Consider the following 18,898-nt stretch of genomic DNA (forward strand, 5'->3'; position numbering starts at 1 on the left):
TATCAAAAACGAAAAGTTGAGAATAGAAAAAGAAATTCTAATATACAATTTATCTGATACATCACACCTGTGAATAAAAAGATATACCAATTATTTGTATTCAGATCCTAATTTTTCTTTTCACGTGGCTTTTGGCATCATCATGCTATTCTCATTTTCACAAAATTAAGCATAATAATGACAGGCCAATCGATCGTTTATCTCTTAGTTATTGCCACATATTTACGTATGACAATTTCATTATGTCAACCACATGAGATCACAGCCCCAAAGACACTTTGTCAAACAAATGCATATGTTACAAGTATGTACCAACCAACACTCGTGGAACGAACACAATGTGATTTGCCCTTCTTTTTTTTCTTTTTACAATACTTCTATTCTAAACATTGAGTACCGGTTTCCAAGTAATACAGGGTTCAGTCACGAGGTGCTGCAGCATTGCGAGGACAACCGATGCTTGGATGAGAGAAGGAAATGTATCAAGTACTGTCATGTTTCCAATTTCTTTACTGCTCAACCTTTCATTTGAGGTATGATCAGTCGGCCCTGAAGGTTCAGGCTGAGGAGAACCATCGCTGTCTCGGCTGGGTCCCGAAGATTCAGGCTGATGCGCACTATTGCTGCCCCCAATATTTGCAGGTCCTGGCAGATCGTCAAAATGCTCTCCACCTCTGCTCTCATAATTGGACCTTCCATTATCACCGTCATCTCCTGGAATTCTTAGAACCTTGTCTGGCTGTGCCTCGACACCAACCCATCTTAGATGAAGCTGCCAGATCAGTTGTTAAGTACGAAAGAAAATCCAGAACTTTTGCTTCGAGGCTCTAACGGATCTGTAGGTTATGAGTACCTGAAGGTACAGGTTGACCTCATCTGGACGAGAAAGAAAGGGGAAATCACCACCTGTTTTCAGGATGGCACGTCTGGCTCCAGGAAATCTTTCACTCACTTGATCTTTCAGCTGTTGCGGAACAGCACAGTAGTCATTCGTCTGCAAGACATGGCAGCAGTAGTTAACATGGTACCCCACCAACTTACTAGATCCTCATAACTTAATAAATGTGTGACCGTTTCAGTCAAAATGGATGCTTCTAAATTATACTGCCTGTATGCTAGAATAACAGTGGCTAACATGAGGGATAATTCCTAGCTTAGACAATGCTGTTGCTGCACAGCACAGAGAATTTCTCTTTTTGGTTACTCCTATGTGATGTTAGACCTGTTTTCAGCAAAATCGTAGGTATGAAATCAGCAATATGATGAAACAATGAAAAAGCCACAAGAGAACTAAACCAAAGAGGAGAACCAGACCCAAGAATATCTAATAAGCAAAATACGCAACAACGAAATGTAATGCCTCAACTATTTGTAGGGCTAATGGATAATTTCACTGTTGAACTCTGTATGAAGCAAATTTTCTGGTTAAATCAATAACATCCCAATCCTTTTAAATAGTTTTTGATAAAATTTACTCAGGAACGTAACATACATCCATAATAGTGATGAAGGAATCTGAGACCAAAAGAGGACCAACTGATGCAACGTTAGCATTCAACTTTAACCTTGACGATAGATCATCCCTTGACAATGTTTCTACCTGCAAATTAAGTGTTTCGGAATATTACAAGAAAACACAAAAACTAAAATGTGCTTGTGTTTATTAAAAGAAAGGAAAATAAAGGAATCTGATAATGCACATACACAAATACATGCAAATTTCTTGATTCAGCAAACCAATAGAAAATATTATCATTGTGCAAAAAGTTTGAGGGCATCCTTCAATGCTAAACCCATGAAAAGGAATGCACAAGATGCTTATCAGGACAAGTCAACCATGCCTAGCTCCCACTAGTACTCTAGTATTGAATGGTCTTAGCTGGACTCTCGCCCACCTAAATAACGCATGTGAAATACATACCAGAAATTATACATCTTTTTGTATCGATAATATATCAGCTCCCCAGGGTCCTCAAGAAATTGGTGAAAAGTTGAAAATGTCCAAAAAACGAGCCTGGCTGATATTCAGAGATGACAACCAATCTCTTTATGGTATTTATCCTTTAATACCTCGAATGAAGAATGGAAACGGAAGATAAAAGCAGATTCCAGAAGAGATCAAAATACATGTAGTTGAACAGATATACACATGAACAAACCAGAAGAGAGGACATGAGAAGTAAACAACTTCGACCACCTGCATGATAATGTTAAAATAACCCGGAAATACCAGTTCCATTTAGCAATTGCACAATATGCCAGATGCAACTGAATATGCATTTAATCTGACAAAGCTGACAGATAAATGAAGTAAAAGAGGATTCATGGAATATGTTTGACTGAAACAATAAATTCCCTTTTCTCATTAATATAATAGATAAATTTTCAATGACATTATTGCATTATATGCATACTCGACACTTGTAAACTAAGAACACCATGAAAATATATTCAGCTTAAACCATCGAAGTCATTAGAAAACGGACCACAACAAGGATATGAACAACATAAATTGTGAATACCTGCCCAACAACAAAGTCCACTGAGTCGGCAATGAATGGTTCATGTGGACCATCACGAATTCCTGATAAGATGTACCGCTTCAGCAAAAATGAAGGTGTCCAGTTAACACTGCAACATCAAAATAGGGGAGTCTAAAGACAGGAAGAAAAGAAAGATGTGACTTGTGATGGTCATCAGTTATCAAAATGATATCTGCATGATTTTAAGTTTTGTCAGCACAACACATGCAAATAATGTGCAATCACGTTACAACACAGGACAGTCTACGGCTGGAATAAACCAACAATGTCTGATAATATGCTGAAAACCAAAGATTCATTGGAGCTTTACAAGGAACAAATCCATGGGTTATTCCATTATAAACATGAGTAATTGCCAAAACAAAACATTATGTTTCAAAAACTTAGCAATCAAGAAGCTTTGAAAAAAATTTAGTAGCTACTAAACAGCCTATATTAGGACAGGATGGACTCCCACCATAGTTTTGGTACAAAAAAATGCTTAACATTTGGGCATTAAGTTTATTTCAAAAAAACATTGGCACCATATAAACCATTTGAACAAGCTGACTTTTTTTGTCAAAAAAGAAAGTATTAGAAGGAAGTTATAGAGGTGTCTCCAGCTTCATCTGAAATAAATGGTACACAATTACTGATACAAGCAATAGATATCGCATAAGCAGATTACTTGACCAACTATCTAAGCACCTATTTTGGTCAGAGTTTTACTTATCCTAAATAACAAGAAATTTTGCATCTGCAGTAGCCATCATTTAGTTGGGACATTATGGCTTGTTGTTTTAGTAGCTCATTATTTAAATTATTATTGCTGCATAGTCATAGTTCTGAGCAAGTTTTAAAACCTTGGTCAAATACCATCGGGGATCAGACCATCACGATTCCAGTATGGATCGACGAACCAACACTCAAGACGGTTGGTCTTGTCCATGCTAAAAAGGGAGGGGAAGGATGACTAGCAGAGGAGGAGAAGGTAGAAAAGGAAGAGGTAGACAAGATGGTCGATGGGGGAGGACAAGGAGATGAAGGAAGATATGTGCTGGTGAAATAGTCGGATGAGGAGATGGTGGTGACATGGCAAAAGGCAGAGGCAGTGGCAACATGGCAGGGAAGATGAGAAGGTGACAGCAGAGGAGGGTAGAAAGAGAGAGGGCTTGAGAGAGAGTGTGAATAGAATGTGTGGAAAAATAGAGTGCAAGAATGAAAGAAAACAAATAAATGAAAAAACAGTTGTCACTCACAATTATTAACATTTGTCAACCCAAAGAGTAGTAGTTACTAAAAAAAGATATTAGTAAAAGCACTTCAAACTTGATTTAATCAACATGCAGTAAAGGCAAGAGATCATACACTGGAGACCATGGCATGGCAGCAGCAAACTTGTGTGTCTCCAAAAATGCATTTGAAAGAACCAATGACTTAACCCGCCTTGGTCGGTGTTGAGCAAACACTAATGCAAGGAACCCACCAAGCGATGTTCCATAGATGTGTACCTATCATACAGTCAGGTCATCACTAACTAAAACCCAATTTGTGGTAACATATGCATTAAATGAGATTTGGATGGAACAAAAGTACAGCTCAAAACATTATTACCAATAATGTGAATCGCATATCCTCCATCTTTCTGAGTGTTTTTATATTTCAAAATTAACGTGTGTTGGATTCTTCTCGCGATGAATATTGTAAAGAACCAAGAAAACTGCTTTAGAGCCTATTTTCTTATAATAATGATGGCATGCTAAAACAGGTGGATTGGTCAATACCTATGATAGCTCTACCAAGAAATGCAATCCCCCCATCCCCCTCTAGGGCTCCTAAATGGAAGCACTACCTCCACTTGTTTTGAAAAGGCACTCGGATGCTTGCCTATGTGCCTAGGCGAAGCAAGGCCCAAGCATCTCGAAGAGGGTCTAAGGGAGTAGCTCGGGCATGTGTCGAGGCATTGGGCGACTCAAGCTTGCGCCAGAGTCAATCGAAGCTTGGGTTAGCCTAAGTTCATCAAATTGAATTAGTTAGTTCAGTCGAACCAACTAATTCAACCCCCTATGCCCAACCTTTTCCCTAGTACCAGAAGAGAAACCCGGCATCGACATCTTCGTTAATTCCTCCGACCTACTGCTTCATTCCTCCGTCGTATGTCGTTGATTGCTCTCTTCCTCCGTCTTACACCGTCAACTGCTGGCTTCATCCACCCTACACACCACTGCAGTTGCATGAACCCTGCCTGGGCCCAAGACCGCAGCCTTCCTACACCATAGGCTGCTGCCTTCCTCAGCCAAGGTGGCATAATCCGCTGCCTTCCTCCTTGGCTCCGCCATACACACTGCTACCTTCGCCAATCGGTGATCATCAACTTATCAATCTCATCCTCTTTCTCTTTAAGGATGTGGTAACAGTAACTCTGCAACTTTGATCTCTGCTTCTATTTCCTATAAATGATTTCATCTTGAAAATTTGTTAGAAACTGAAGACAAAACAGCACCCTGTTAAGACATAACAACACTGTATAGTTGTAGCACCCCGGTAAGACATAAGAGCACCATATTAAGACATAACAGCACCCTGTTAGGACTTTCCATCACCCTGATAGCAATAAACTTAAATTGAGTACCCTACTAGAACAAACAACACCGTATAGTTGCAGCATTCTTACATGATCAGTTGATATTAACATATTTCTACAAATTTTGCCTTCAATGTTGAATTCTTTCCGTATTTCAAGAAGTATGACAAGTGTCTTTAGTAACTCAGAAGAATCATTGGCAAAAAAACTTAAGAAAGGATAAGGTTGGAAATACAACAATTTAAAGGATCCCAAAGATCGTAATATCATGACTTACATTTTCTGCAAGAAAACTACTAGAAGTGGCACTTTTGATGCAAAACAACATCAAGTCGAAACTTCAAAAATGCATTAGCTTGAAAAAGGTGTCTATGTGACTCACAGACATGAATGATAGAAAGACGCAAATGATCAAATCTTATAGTATTCTACCAAAGGATGATGATATTCAGAATCTTGGAGATTTTTGAAGAGAAAGATGATCTAAAAAATATTAATGCTAATGAAAAAACATTATCTAATAGAAGATGAAAAGAAATTGTTATTGCTAAAAAGTCTAAAATTTCACAAAAGAAGAGACCAATGGACTTGTATATGTTTCAAGAACCAGAGAATATTATACAAAGCAAAAAAGGAGAAAATTTAAGATAAACAAATATAAAGGTAAAAACAATTTAGTATATTGCTCGCTTCTTCTACCAAGTTGAAATTCCCTTCAATGCTTCTTATTTAGGCGAATTTAAACTGATGATTGAAGTTGTTGGAAGATACAATCCTAAATTAAAACCTCCAAGTTATTATGAGTTAAGAGTTCCATTATTGAAAGAGTTGGACTACACATGATTTATTGAAGGGTCACAAGGATGCATGGAAAAAGCATATTTGGTCTAATATGTCATATGCTTGCACCGATAGGAGATAAAGGAATATGATGGTCAACTATGTTTTAGCTAGTAAGACTTTTTCTTTGATTGTTCTAATCTTTTAACTACAATTTTCAAATTTGAATAGAAGCAACTACGTTATCAATTTTATTCTCCTCTTGTTTAGATAAATTACTCTAATAAAAAAAAGGTCACACTTGTATTAGACTCTATACATGACATATTGTTTTGAAACAATATTAGAGGATATCGGAAAGATTGTAGACATCAAAACCATAGAGCAGGTGATTGCGATTGTCACTGGATTTATATATAATCATATTGGGTCTTTGAACATAACAAAAGTAAATCATAAGCATCAAGAAATTGGTGCAGTATGGTGTTACTCAATTTGTCACTTCATTTTTGACACAGCAAAGTGTGGACAGGCAAAAGTAAAACTTTTGAATTATGTTTACCTCAAAAAAAGGGATGACAAATAAATGAACAAAAGATGTGAATGGTAAGAGGTCAAATAATATTATCTTTGGTGTCATCTTATTGAAATCGTATGATGTATGCATTAGAAGTAATGGGTCCTCTTGTTCGAATTCTCTATGATTATACTAGGACTTTGAATATAATGAGAGAATTCACAAGCATCAAGGAATTGGTGAGATATAGTTTCATTTGATTTGTCAAATTTTGACGTTACAAAGTGTGTACCGTCAAAAACACAACCTGAGAAATAAAAAAAAGTCTACAATCGAATATATTTATGAGGCTATGAATAGAGCCAAGAAAACGATTCAAAAGTCCTTTAGTGGAAATGAAGAAAAGTATAAGGATATATTTACAATCATTGACAAAAGATAGGAATACCAACTTCATCGTTCACCACATGCAACAGGACATTATTTGAACCCAAAATTTTTTTATAGGAATGCCAACTTCAGCTTAATGTAGTTGTAACTAAGTTATATCAATGAATTGAATGGTTCCAAGCATTGAGGTGCAATATAAGATCAAACACAAATTATCTTTATATAAGAATGTTGAGTGCCTTTTTGGAATTCATATGACAGTTCGATCATGGACAACTAAATCCTTAGGTATTTATAACTTTATATAATTGATATCATGTAAATGTATATAGTATATTATTTTTAATAATAAAGTTAAATTTTACATCTAAATGGTGGGATCTATTTAGAAATTCAACCCTGAACATGTAGCAATTGGGTATCAAATTTCTTAGTTTGACTTGTAGTGTTACAGGTTGAGCGAAATTAGAGTGTCTTTGAGAATGTAAGTTAAGAATATTTTTGTTTCAGCTAATCTATTCTTTTTTTTAGATAGATGTATTAATATATCTTTAATTCATATGACATGACAGATTCACACAAAGAGAAGAAATCAATTATGGCATCAACAATTGCATGATCTGGTCCATATAAAGTATAATCAAGGAAGACTCATTATAATTTGTAAAATAGTATTAATCTAATCTCATTACAAGGCATTGATGATTTAAATGAGTGATTGACTTGGGAAATGAGTGCGAACTTGTAAGATGCAGAAGATGAACTTGTATTTGAAGATAACAATTTGACATGGGGAGATATGACAAGAACCTTAGGTGTCAAAAAATTAAACACATACACAAAACAAATGACGAAAGCAAAAATGAGTACAAAAGCCTTAATTTCATCACCTATCATTGTTAAAGAGAAGGAAACATATTTTGAGAAAGATGGACAAGAGGAAGAAGAAGAGAAAGATGACATGTTTAACAATGATGATGTTGATTATAATGATCATTGAATTTGATATAAAACTTTATTGTTTTGATATTTTTATTATTAAAAGATTGATAATGTGAGTTGGTACTTTATATGATTTCAATTTGCTATGGCATTTTTATTTTTATAATCATATTTATAAATCATAATATTTTTTTTAAAATTTCAATATTTGGGAGCGCTTTGCTTTGCTCAGGAGCCTCGAGCGTTTTGGGACTTTGACAGTTAGCGCTTTTAAAAACTGTTATTAACACAAACATGCTTCAAAAATTTACACGATGTTAATTATAATAAAGTTATAAATACCTTGGGACTTAATTCCCTCCATTAAATTACCAAAGAAATTGCAAATAGACCTATAACATTCTTATATAACGATAATTAATTGTTGAGAACTTCAAAGTTGACAGCTAATCTTGCAATGCATTAATATAATTCAAATACAACTTCTATAACAAACTCAATAAGAGTTCTTATAAAAGAATTTTGAATTATCTTGTTGTATGTGATGGAAAATGAAGTTGACATTCTCATCATTTATATATGATTACATAAATATCCTTATACTTCTCTTTATCTCCACCAAAAAAATTTGAATTATTTCCTTACCTCTATCCATAACCTCATAAATATATCTCATCATTGGTTTTTTATTATCTGCGAGCCAAAGAACTCGAACAAGAGGGTCCATTACTTTTTATGACCATATGGATCTAAAAGGATAGCATTAAGGTAAAATCAATTGTCTCTTGTTTTTTTTGCATCTTTTGTCTTTTTACCTGTCACCCATTAGTTGGTGCTTTTGTTAGTGAACACTTTGTAATATTAAAAATAAAGTAGCAAATCATATGACATCATACATCACCAAATCTTTATTGCTTATGAATTCTCTCATCATATTTAAAGCAATAGTACGATTATACGTAAATCCAACAACACAAATTGTTCTTTCTAAAGTCTACAATCTTTCCTATATCCTCTAACACTAAATCAATAAAATATGTCATGCAAGGAGTCCAATAGAAGTGTTGGCTTTTTTACATAGAGTAATTTACCTAAAAAACAGAATAATAAAATTGACAAGAGTCCCATAATAGCTTCCATTCAAACTGGGGACTTCGGGTAATTAGAAGTTTAAAACATTCAAAGGAAAGTTTTACCAGCTAAAACATATTTGCTTCCATTATAACTTGAATGATATTTTATTCTCCAATTTCATCTACAACATAGTCAAACAAATCAAATATATTTTCCCTAAATTTCACAAACATGGTTCCTAAAGAATAATCAATCATAAAATTGATTATATTCTAATCTTGTATCAAGTAGCACATGACATAATATAGCATCTATGCTCATACTTATGTCCCTTCAAAAAATCATTTGTGTAGTCCAACTCTTTTTTCAGTAACGAAACTCTCAACTCATGATACTTCGAAGTTTTAATTTAGGACCATATATTCCAATAGCTTTAATCACCAATCTCTTCTTTTGTAAAATTTTAGACTTCTCGATTGTAATAACTTATTTTCTTATTTTGTCATATACTCTTTTCCCACTAGCATTAATATCTTCTAGATCATCTTCCTATTCAACATCATCTCTAAGGTTTTGAACAAGGTTCTCAATTTTGGTTCGTACCGGTGTACTGAGCCATGCTCGATACAGTACGTATAGAAGCATACCGATGATACAACGAGGTATACCGGTGGTATGCCCAAAAAGAGCTGAAAAACCTCCAAAAATACCTGGAGGTAATGATCCAAAAATTCCTGGAGGCAATGATCTAAAAATACCATGGCATACTGACCAGTACGCCTCAGATCGAAATATGGGGTGTACCGACCGGTACACTTCGATAATGATCTAAATCCGACGTGTACCGATCGGTACCCCTCGTTAACGATCGAATTTCAATCATTACCGTCCTATACAGACCTCTTAGTTTTAGGAATTACCAACAGGTAATTGCCTGTTTTCAGCAATTACCGAGAGGTAAACCTTTATTGTTGTTATTATTAAAATCCTTGTGTGTAGGAACATTTCCAACTAGTTTACGAAACAAAAGGACTCAAGAGAGGAGGCAGGTAAAGTGATAAACCTATTTTTGGATTACACATGTCGGCAGAATAAACGGAACCCAAAACAATTCAAGACTGGATTTTGCTAGTTCCAAATAAAAACTGAAATCTCAACTTAATGACTTCGATGGTATGATCCAATCCAACTATGGTAGTCTGACCCCAAGGCAACACTTACATATTAAATTATATTGCATATGATACATACATAATATTTGGGCATATTTATGAAACAATATTAATACAAATAGCATAGTCAATTATACATATTTAAGTGTGTGCACTAGGCCAACCTTTTATACATATTTAAACATAATATTATAAGCAATATACATTACATATTGTACAACTATATATTTCCTATTTATCCACCCAAGTCTCTCTCTCTCTCTCTCTCTCTCTCTCTCTCTCACACACACACACACACACACACACACATTGCCTCTCTCTCCCTCTCCTAAAACCAGTGATTTAAAAAACGCTAGACGCCAAAATGCGTCAAGGTCCAAAAACGCCCGAGGCACAAGGCGCTCGCCCGAGCGAAGCGAGACGCTAAAATATTAAAATATATAATATAATTAATAAATATAATTATTTAACAATATTAAAATTAAAATAATATATTATTAATCTAATAAATACAAATACATTACTGTTACTAGTATACTGTTAACAGTATACTTTCGAAATAGGAGAAGGAAGAGGAGTGTAAGGGAAGACCGAGGGTGCAGCGACAACGGTAAAAGTGAGCAACGAGCGACGACAGTGGCAACGGCAGCGGGAGCGGTGACAGCGGCAACGGGAGCAGGAGCGGCGACAACGGCAGCGGCAATGAGCAGCGGCAGCGTGAACGACGAGCAGGGTTAGGGTTGGGCAGCGGCAACTGATATCGATGCTTTAGTTGGTTCGATTGAACCAACTAAAGCACCGGAGACCGAACCAGACCTAAAACGCTAGTTCGGTCGCCTGGTTTAACCCAGGCGCACGCCCGAAGAGCCCGACGCCTGGGCTCGGGCGAGCGCCCAGGCGACGCCTCTTTGAAGCACGCCACCTGGAAGTGAAGCGAGGCGCTCGGGCCTCGCCTCGCCTCGCCCGAGTGCCTAGGCGAGCGCCCGAGCGCCTATTGAAATCACTGCATAAAACATCCTAAAACATGAACCCTACTCTTAAGCAGTAGCACCTCCATTCCCAAAAAATCAACTCCCTACCAATATTATCATCAATATACATTACATATTGTGCAATTATATATTTTAAATTTATCCACACAGGTCTCTCTCTCTCTCTCTCTCTCTCTCTCTCTCTTACACACACACACATTGCCTCCCTCTCCCTTTCCTAAAACATGAAACCCTACTCTCAAGCAATAGCACCTCCATAGCACCAATGGCTAATATATACATATGAGTTTAAATAGATAATATTTCAAACCCAAAGTCCCCTATGTGATTCCTACTCCACTCAATCTACGTGATTCACACTTGTCTCTCACAACCTCAGACTAATCTTTCAGGACTGAACCATGACTGTGCTAATGACTTGTGAGTCTAGAGAAATGAAATCTATTCAGAAAATAATAAAAATAATAACTAAACTTCCGTTGGTCTTTCAAACACCAAAAAAAGACACAGATGAGGCCTTAGCCGTTAGCACTTAGCTATATGAACAGCAGTATTATATATATTGTCATAATTCCGTCTTGCACAGCCTCCATAGCAAGCACCTGACTTTTGATAAATGATGCTTGTGTATCTACTTAACAAGAAGTATTCCCGATGATAAAAAAATGTTGTATATTTTTTATAATTTGCTAAAATCTAAAAGAATGCAACCTTCATGCAATTGGATATTAAAGGCAACAAAAATTAAGTGAAACAAATGCAGGTACATACATGATATATACTGAGTGTATCCAAGAATTTCTCAAATGAATGAACCCACTCATGGTGATTCCAGACACGTGGTAAATCAACAGAAATTACTCGGTAGCCCTGCAAAGAATGCACTATCATACTCTGGCAAGTGCCAACTTGTTTCATGTAGCAAAAGTTTGTGCAGATAAGATTGATACTATTTATTATATACAATAATACAAATGTCAACTACTAAAGCAGAATAGACTCCGGCATAGGACTCAAAAAAAAAAAAAAAACAGATTCATTAACCCAAACTTTCATGTTCTGAAAGAACTGGTAACATAAACTATGATGCAACATTTCAAGGAAAAATTTTCCTTTCCTGTTCATATAATATACAAGACAACATTTCACCTAGAAAGAGGGCAAGACAGATTAGAAACAAAGATATCTGCTTGCCTATTATCACTTGATTTTTGCTACAATACAAATTTCAATATATGCTATTTAACATACATAAAAGTAAAACAATCGAAACTTAAAACATGATTCGCCTTACCGGTCCGTACTAATATACTGACTAACCATTGGTATAGTACATACCAAAGCATACTGATGTACCGACATATGGTACGGTAGGTCATATTGACAAATTGGCATGTACCGCCCGTACCAGTCCCTTGTCGGACCAATACGTGCTGCCCATACTGAGAATACTTGAGCTTGAAACATGGTAAGACAAAAGTTGGTAATAAGAATGGCACTAAAAAGGTGAAAGTATAAATCTATCAAATATGAGAGTACTTGAGCTTGAAACACCTATCAAGGGAAAGAAAACCCTAAAATGCCTTAAAGAGAAAAGACACTGTCATATCATTGGCAAGATAATCATCTAAAACCAAAATAAAGGAAAAAATTAGCTTACTCAGAAAGCACCAGAAAAAGACCACACAATAGCATTTCCAATATGCCATGTCAATAATTAAAACCAGATAAAGCCAATTTTTTCATTCATGGATACTGTAATATTAAGTTACCATTGTAAAGAATCTTCAAAATGCAACAGTCATAATGCACCCTCAAATAGTTGAATGTTTATGTTTAAGGGAATTTACAACTTAGCAAGTGCATGGATATAGAAGGTGATTGGAGGACTAATGAGGGAAACAAAGACCCAATTTAACACTTAGAGAACAACAGTTCACAGCTAATACAAGATATAGAAGCAGTGTAAATTATCAAACTAAACTAAAGAAAATTTAGCGTCAAAAATTACCAAACTCCTACACATGACAACACAATGTAAGTGGCAAGTAAAAAAGTTGCTTTGATCAAGCTGATGGTAAAAATCTGAAGAGTGCAACTTTTAAATCCTCATGACCAAGGTTGTTGCTCTGCTGTGCACTCATGATTTCCATGGAATAACTTGATATAGGTTTTATTGCTCATAATTTCTTGTTAATATAAGTTCATGATGATGCTAAATGTTAGATCAATGAAACAGGAAAAAATGTAATAATAAGAAAATTAGAAAAGCAACATATAAGTAACAATTGGAACACAATATATATGCATAAAACATGTTCATCCAATGACATCAACATACTGTATATAGATCACACACACTAACTGGACAAAAATGTTCTTTATCTTTCATTTCCTGTATTTGGAAAAACTAGTTATTGATGGGAAAACTAATGCAGGACTCATTTTAGAAAGAAATGATCTAAGAGCTTTCCCTTTGCCTAGCTCGAAAATGCTATTTTAACTTCATCTTATAGTTTTACTTTATCTCAAATTCTGTATCTCTATGCATATGACTTGATCTCAGTTACAGTTCCATAGATGACAAAAGATAACCTTGCTTTCGTATTATGCATAAAAAAATTTGATAATGCATAGCCAATTACACATTGTGATTTGAATTTCAACTAGTCCACAAGGCAAATGAAGCTGCAGCATGCAAGAATGTTCTCAAGGTCCAGCTTCAAACATATTAGTGAAATCCTTGCAAGTGCCAAACCATCACTATATTATGTCCATATTTGAGTATGCACAGAGACATAGACCCAAGATCAAAAAGATCTTATTCCTTGACAATTATTTTGCATTATCATAAAAGGGAATGGAGATTTTCACGAAGGCTTCAACTTCCAAAATCACACAGCTTTAGTATGAAAATAATTTTTCTAAAGAACAGTTTTCTGCAGTCATAGAAAACAAGAACAAGTGAAAATATTTCTCCTATATTACCTTCATTGAGAGGGACTTGATCTGTTTGTAATAGACATCTGCAGTGCCTGCAATTCCAGGAATACAAATGAGAGGAGGCACAGCCTTTGGACCAAAGTCATAGTACCTCCATTGTTTATTTCCAATCTGCACAATGTTAAAAGCACATTGGTAAGACACAAATAGGCATCAACAAATTTTGACAAACCAAACTACAATCAAATTTGTGATATGTAATATGTATAAAATTATGACAAATTCAACATTGGCCACTATTACCTACTCTTGCATCATTTCAATTTTTAGTAGTGAATCATTCAACTAGTAAACAAGATATATCCGCAATCGGTAGAAAGATTTCTGTAGCGTTACAGAGTATACATGCATCTAGTGATTTCTAGAATCAATGTCAATCTATGCAAACAATTTAGGGTTTTACAATTAAGGAATTAATGAGACAACGTGTTAAAAATGTGCCCTGGTCTTTAAAAATGGCATACTATCTTCTAATTCTAAAGTTTCTGCAACATCAAATTTTTCGTAATAGGCTAATTGACATCTATATGTTTCACTAAATGGAAGACTGCCTTTCCTATTTCTCCAACAACAATCTTGAACATTCAGAGGGTAACAATGAAAGCAACAATAATTGAATTGACACAGAGAGAAAAATTGTAACATATCACTATGATACATCGCAACAATCAAAAACGGAAGAAATCAACTCAAAATATGAACTAATGGCATTCCTGTGACATCTCGCAAACAATGGCTACCTCAATGCCAAATCAGGCAATAACGACCACTAGAAACCAAACCCTTTGTGAAGCACAGAGTCTACCAAATCAAGCAAACTTGACAACCAGAAAGCAAAACCACTATAAGACCCCAACGGTTCTTGAGTATCTACCAATTCAACAGCAACACTAGAAAATGCAACAGTTCTTGCATATCTATCGATTCAAGAAGAATAAAGTATCTCCGTCTCATAGTGACGATCATTGTAGATCTTCCCAGAACAAAGAAAAAGATTCAAGAAAAGCATCACTATATGATATATGAAAGAGGGCAATCGACTTAAGATATGATCTGAGGGCAAACTTTAAACATTTGCCGAACGACTTATACACCGATACCAAATCAAGATGTACGTCTCCAACAACCGCTGGGAAAACCAAGCCCTTTCGTCAACTACCGATTCAAGAATTCGATCTACGCAACGCAAAGAAACAAAAATCGCCACCAGATCCGACAGTTCTTGTTCAAGAATTGCAAATACCCGCATAACGAGAAAGCGAAATGACTACAGGACCCGTCCGTTCCTGCGCATCTACCGATTCAAGAACAACGAACCCTAGACGACAACCAGGAACCAAAATCACTACAAGATCCAGCAGTTCTTGCGCGTCTACCGATTTGAAAACAACAAATTCTCTTCCTTCCGAAGACGCCAAGAAAGATGCAGAGACTAGTACGATCGTCACAGATCCTACCCGAGCAAACAAGAAGAGGAGGGAGGGGAAGGATCATACGGAGATCTTGTGGAGCGGGACTTGCGACTTGAAGTAGGCGTAATCCCCCGGGGCCGGCGAGATGCCACCCTTCATCCCACTGTTAGTCGCAGAGATCGGAGATCGAAAGGACGGCGATAGGGAGGAGGAGGCCCGGTCGGAGTATGCGATGGAGAGGCGATCGCTGTTGTCGAATCTGGGGTTCGAACCCAAAGGGCAACAAGGCGATTGGGGGAAGTATATATATATTTGGGAGGGACTTAATATTTAAAGCTCATTTTTGTTATTTCTAAATTATTCTTATATATATATATATATATATATATATATATATATATATATATATATAGTACTAAAAAAATTCTTGTCACTCCTTTTTCTATAATTTTTTTTCTTCTCCTATTTTTTTATCTTTTAAATCATTGAAGGTGATATAAAATAATAAAAAAGGATGATAAAATGAGAAGATTTAAAAATCAAAAAGGAGATAAGAAATAGTTTTTTATATTTTTATATTATTTAATATTTTTAGAATTATATTGATTCTATAAGAAGACATTATCTTGTAAGTCAATTAGATTAATCCAAAAAGGTCATATTTTAGGTCTCTATAAAATACTGAGTATTATCTTTAAGATATTTATAAAATATTCAAAATATGATATTCATTGAAATATTAAAAAATATCCAAAATATATATCATCTTTCAGACAATTACAGAATAATCAATCAAATATTTGGATCGATATTTTAGGTATTCTAGATCTTAACATTCATAAGTATAATATTAACTATTTTTTCTCATTCAAGTGTTGTTAGTAGAAATTAATGATATAAATGTTCATGTTTATTATATTTTTAGGATTATCTCAAAAGATGTATGTTCCATGCTTTTTTTACAAATTAACCAAAATATTACCTTCTGAATATTTATAAAATACTCAAAATATATCGCGATTAGGAGAAAGGAAAAAAAAGAGTAAAAATAAAAAGAAATGGGTTATGAATAGTAAATTACTATTTTTGAGATTGTGAATAGTAAAAAGAAGTTTTAAATAGTAATAAAATATAATGATTATTATATGAGCCGGCAAGAATAAACATGACAGCTTGGATGGGCCCAAAAAGGAAGTGAGGAGAAGGCTTTTGATACCTAATAATTAATAAATATAAATTATAATTATAATTATTTAGAAAAAAAAATAGTATATTTTACACAAATAGAGTGAAAAGTTTATAGTCTCATATAAAAAAAACTCTAAAAGAGATCTTACTAAACTTAATAGATAATTAAATCTTAAATAATGGACTAATTCAAGTGGACTTAACAATGACGATCTTCACACTAAATATTTCTATAAACTTATCTCCACTCAGTTAGAATATTATATTTAATATTATTATCACATTTGGTCATCCTCTTATTAATCATTCATAAATTAAAGAGCTTTTCAATAAATGGTACGAGAACTTGTCGTTTCCTCTTTCTCGAACACTTTCTCATTTTATTTTATTTTATTTTATTTTATTTTATTTTTTTCGAAGAACTTCGATAGCCTTTCTAAATGTTATTATTGTCCCTCTCAAGCATATGAGCTTGACTGTTAAATTTTGTAAATTTTATTGATCTATTTTTGGAACTCCATCCTTCATTTTTTTTATATTTTTTCATATCGCTTTCTCCCTCCCACAAAGTAGATCAAAATTAAAAGTCTAACCTTTCTCTCATCTTTGACTATCAGCCCATAGTGTCAAGTATATTATACATCTATGAGGATAACTTAAGGTCCACTTTTCTCATTATATGAATCCTTAGAATCCCATACCAAAATATGATTATCTAAACCCTTAGAATCTCAGACCAAAAGATAGTTTTTTAGGTCAACTTTTTTTTCAAAAATGATAAATATATTAAATTATCACATATGGATTTGTGTAAGCCATTGAAAGCAAGGAAAGTTATATGGGAAAAGAATTCTCTCACTAAAGAAAAATAACTTATGAATCCTAACATTTCTAATAGCTTTTCTGATGAATCATAGGGAGCGATAAGTTATCCTGAAATTTTTATATAGCAATGAGATGAGCTCAGCAAGTGACAACATATCCACACGATTTTATCCTTTCCGAACATGTAAACTCTAAAATGTGCCTCTGAGGGCAAGGGAGACTCGGGAGACTTTTGAGCCGGTTCTTATACTCCTCAACTAATGTAAAACTAAATGACCTTATCAGTACTCCCTCCCAGAAGAGAGCCAAAGGCTCTATAGCCGAGGTGCATAGCTCAAGAGTGAGTTTGCTCGGCCAAGGTGCAGGTCTTGAGCCCTTCTTCTAGCGCCAATCTAATAAGGGATTGGTACGACTCGTAGGCTCACAAGGAATTGTTCGCTTTAGACGATGGGCGTACTCGTATGATTTTGTACTTTCGGAACATGTGAGCTTCAAAAGGCGCATCTTAGAATAAGGAAGACTTGACGAACTTATGAGTCCTTGATTTTCATACTCCTCAATGAACGTCAGACTAAATGTTCTTATTAAGAGAAATATAAAATAAGATACTAATATTTATAAAAACAAATATATTGGCTAATGCCTTGCTCAACCCAAGCTTAGCCCCTCCAAGTGTGGGTTAGATTTAGCCCAACACTGTTTGTGATAGAAGTTGAGAATATGAACGAGGACGACGACAACAACAACATGGTCTAATATTCTACACTTAGCTTCATCCCAGTCTATAGCTATCAAAATCCAAAAAAGAGCAACACCAGATGTGAATCATGGGAAATTTTTTCACAAGAAAATTGGGTCTCCTTCCAACAGCTTGTTTGGTGTTGACACATCCCCCACCCAAGTCTTCCCTAATCGATACATTTGTCCACGGAAGGAAGAATCACATTCGAGCCTTTTGTCTCAGTAACCATCATATTGTCTACACCGAATGGACACCATCTTCTTCCATGCAATCATGTCCACGGGAAGTGGAGTGCAGAGAGAACCTGATTCCACTAAAGCTATATTTCGTCAAGGATGGATCCCATGCTTTTTGCATGGAAAGAATAGGATAGGATAGAGAAGAGTGTGTGAATACGTTAGTATTCCACACCACAACAAGAAGTCTCCTCCGTGGTGGATGGCTGTCGATCTGAAGACCCAAACAAAGCAGTTCGTTCATTGAAATGGGTGACAGCATTGAAAGAAGTTACTTGAAATGGGTTCATCTCCGGTTTTGAAGTGTTTAGATGATGGCGTGGTGGACCAGCCGCCGTCTCCCATGAGGCCATATCGAAGGTTCCCCGGTCTTTGCTTGGGGGGTGCCAATAGATCGATTCAAGCTGTCGATTCGAAACAAGTTTGAAATGGAGAATGGGATGGAAGTATTTGAAGTTTGAAATCTTTACATTTTCCGTCCTGTAAAAATATGCAGCTTTTTTTCTCACAAGAATAATT

At 35.3% G+C, this 18,898-nt stretch overlaps 1 protein-coding gene across 1 annotated transcript; it reads right to left on the reverse strand.

The window, feature by feature from the left end:
* Window positions 1-178: 178 nt before the first annotated feature.
* On the reverse strand, window positions 179-15,671 carry LOC135585741 (uncharacterized). The gene is made up of 8 exons (XM_065175385.1): window positions 15,473-15,671; window positions 13,962-14,087; window positions 11,745-11,843; window positions 3,891-4,033; window positions 2,523-2,631; window positions 1,493-1,600; window positions 854-994; window positions 179-772 (listed from the first exon to the last, which is right to left on the reverse strand). The coding sequence occupies exons 1-8, from the start codon at window positions 15,545-15,547 to the stop codon at window positions 383-385; spliced, it is 1,191 nt and encodes a 396-aa protein (XP_065031457.1). The 5' UTR covers window positions 15,548-15,671; the 3' UTR covers window positions 179-382.
* Between the last annotated feature and the right edge of the window lie 3,227 nt (window positions 15,672-18,898).

Source organism: Musa acuminata, chromosome BXJ3-11, assembly GCF_036884655.1.
Source record: "Musa acuminata AAA Group cultivar baxijiao chromosome BXJ3-11, Cavendish_Baxijiao_AAA, whole genome shotgun sequence".
Taxonomy (NCBI): Eukaryota; Viridiplantae; Streptophyta; class Magnoliopsida; order Zingiberales; family Musaceae; genus Musa; species Musa acuminata.

What these genes read in the sequence shown, in the direction of transcription:
- LOC135585741 (XM_065175385.1), bottom strand. Translation starts at nt 15,547, where the DNA reads ATGAAGGGTGGCATCTCGCCGGCCCCGGGGGATTACGCCTACTTCAAG. An exon ending in TCCCGCTCCACAAGATCTCC is followed by an intron (nt 14,088 to 15,472) that starts GTATGATCCTTC and finishes AACATTGTGCAG; the next exon opens with ATTGGAAATAAACAATGGAG. An exon ending in AGGTCAACCTGTACCTTCAG is followed by an intron (nt 773 to 853) that starts GTACTCATAACC and finishes CTGATCTGGCAG; the next exon opens with CTTCATCTAAGATGGGTTGG.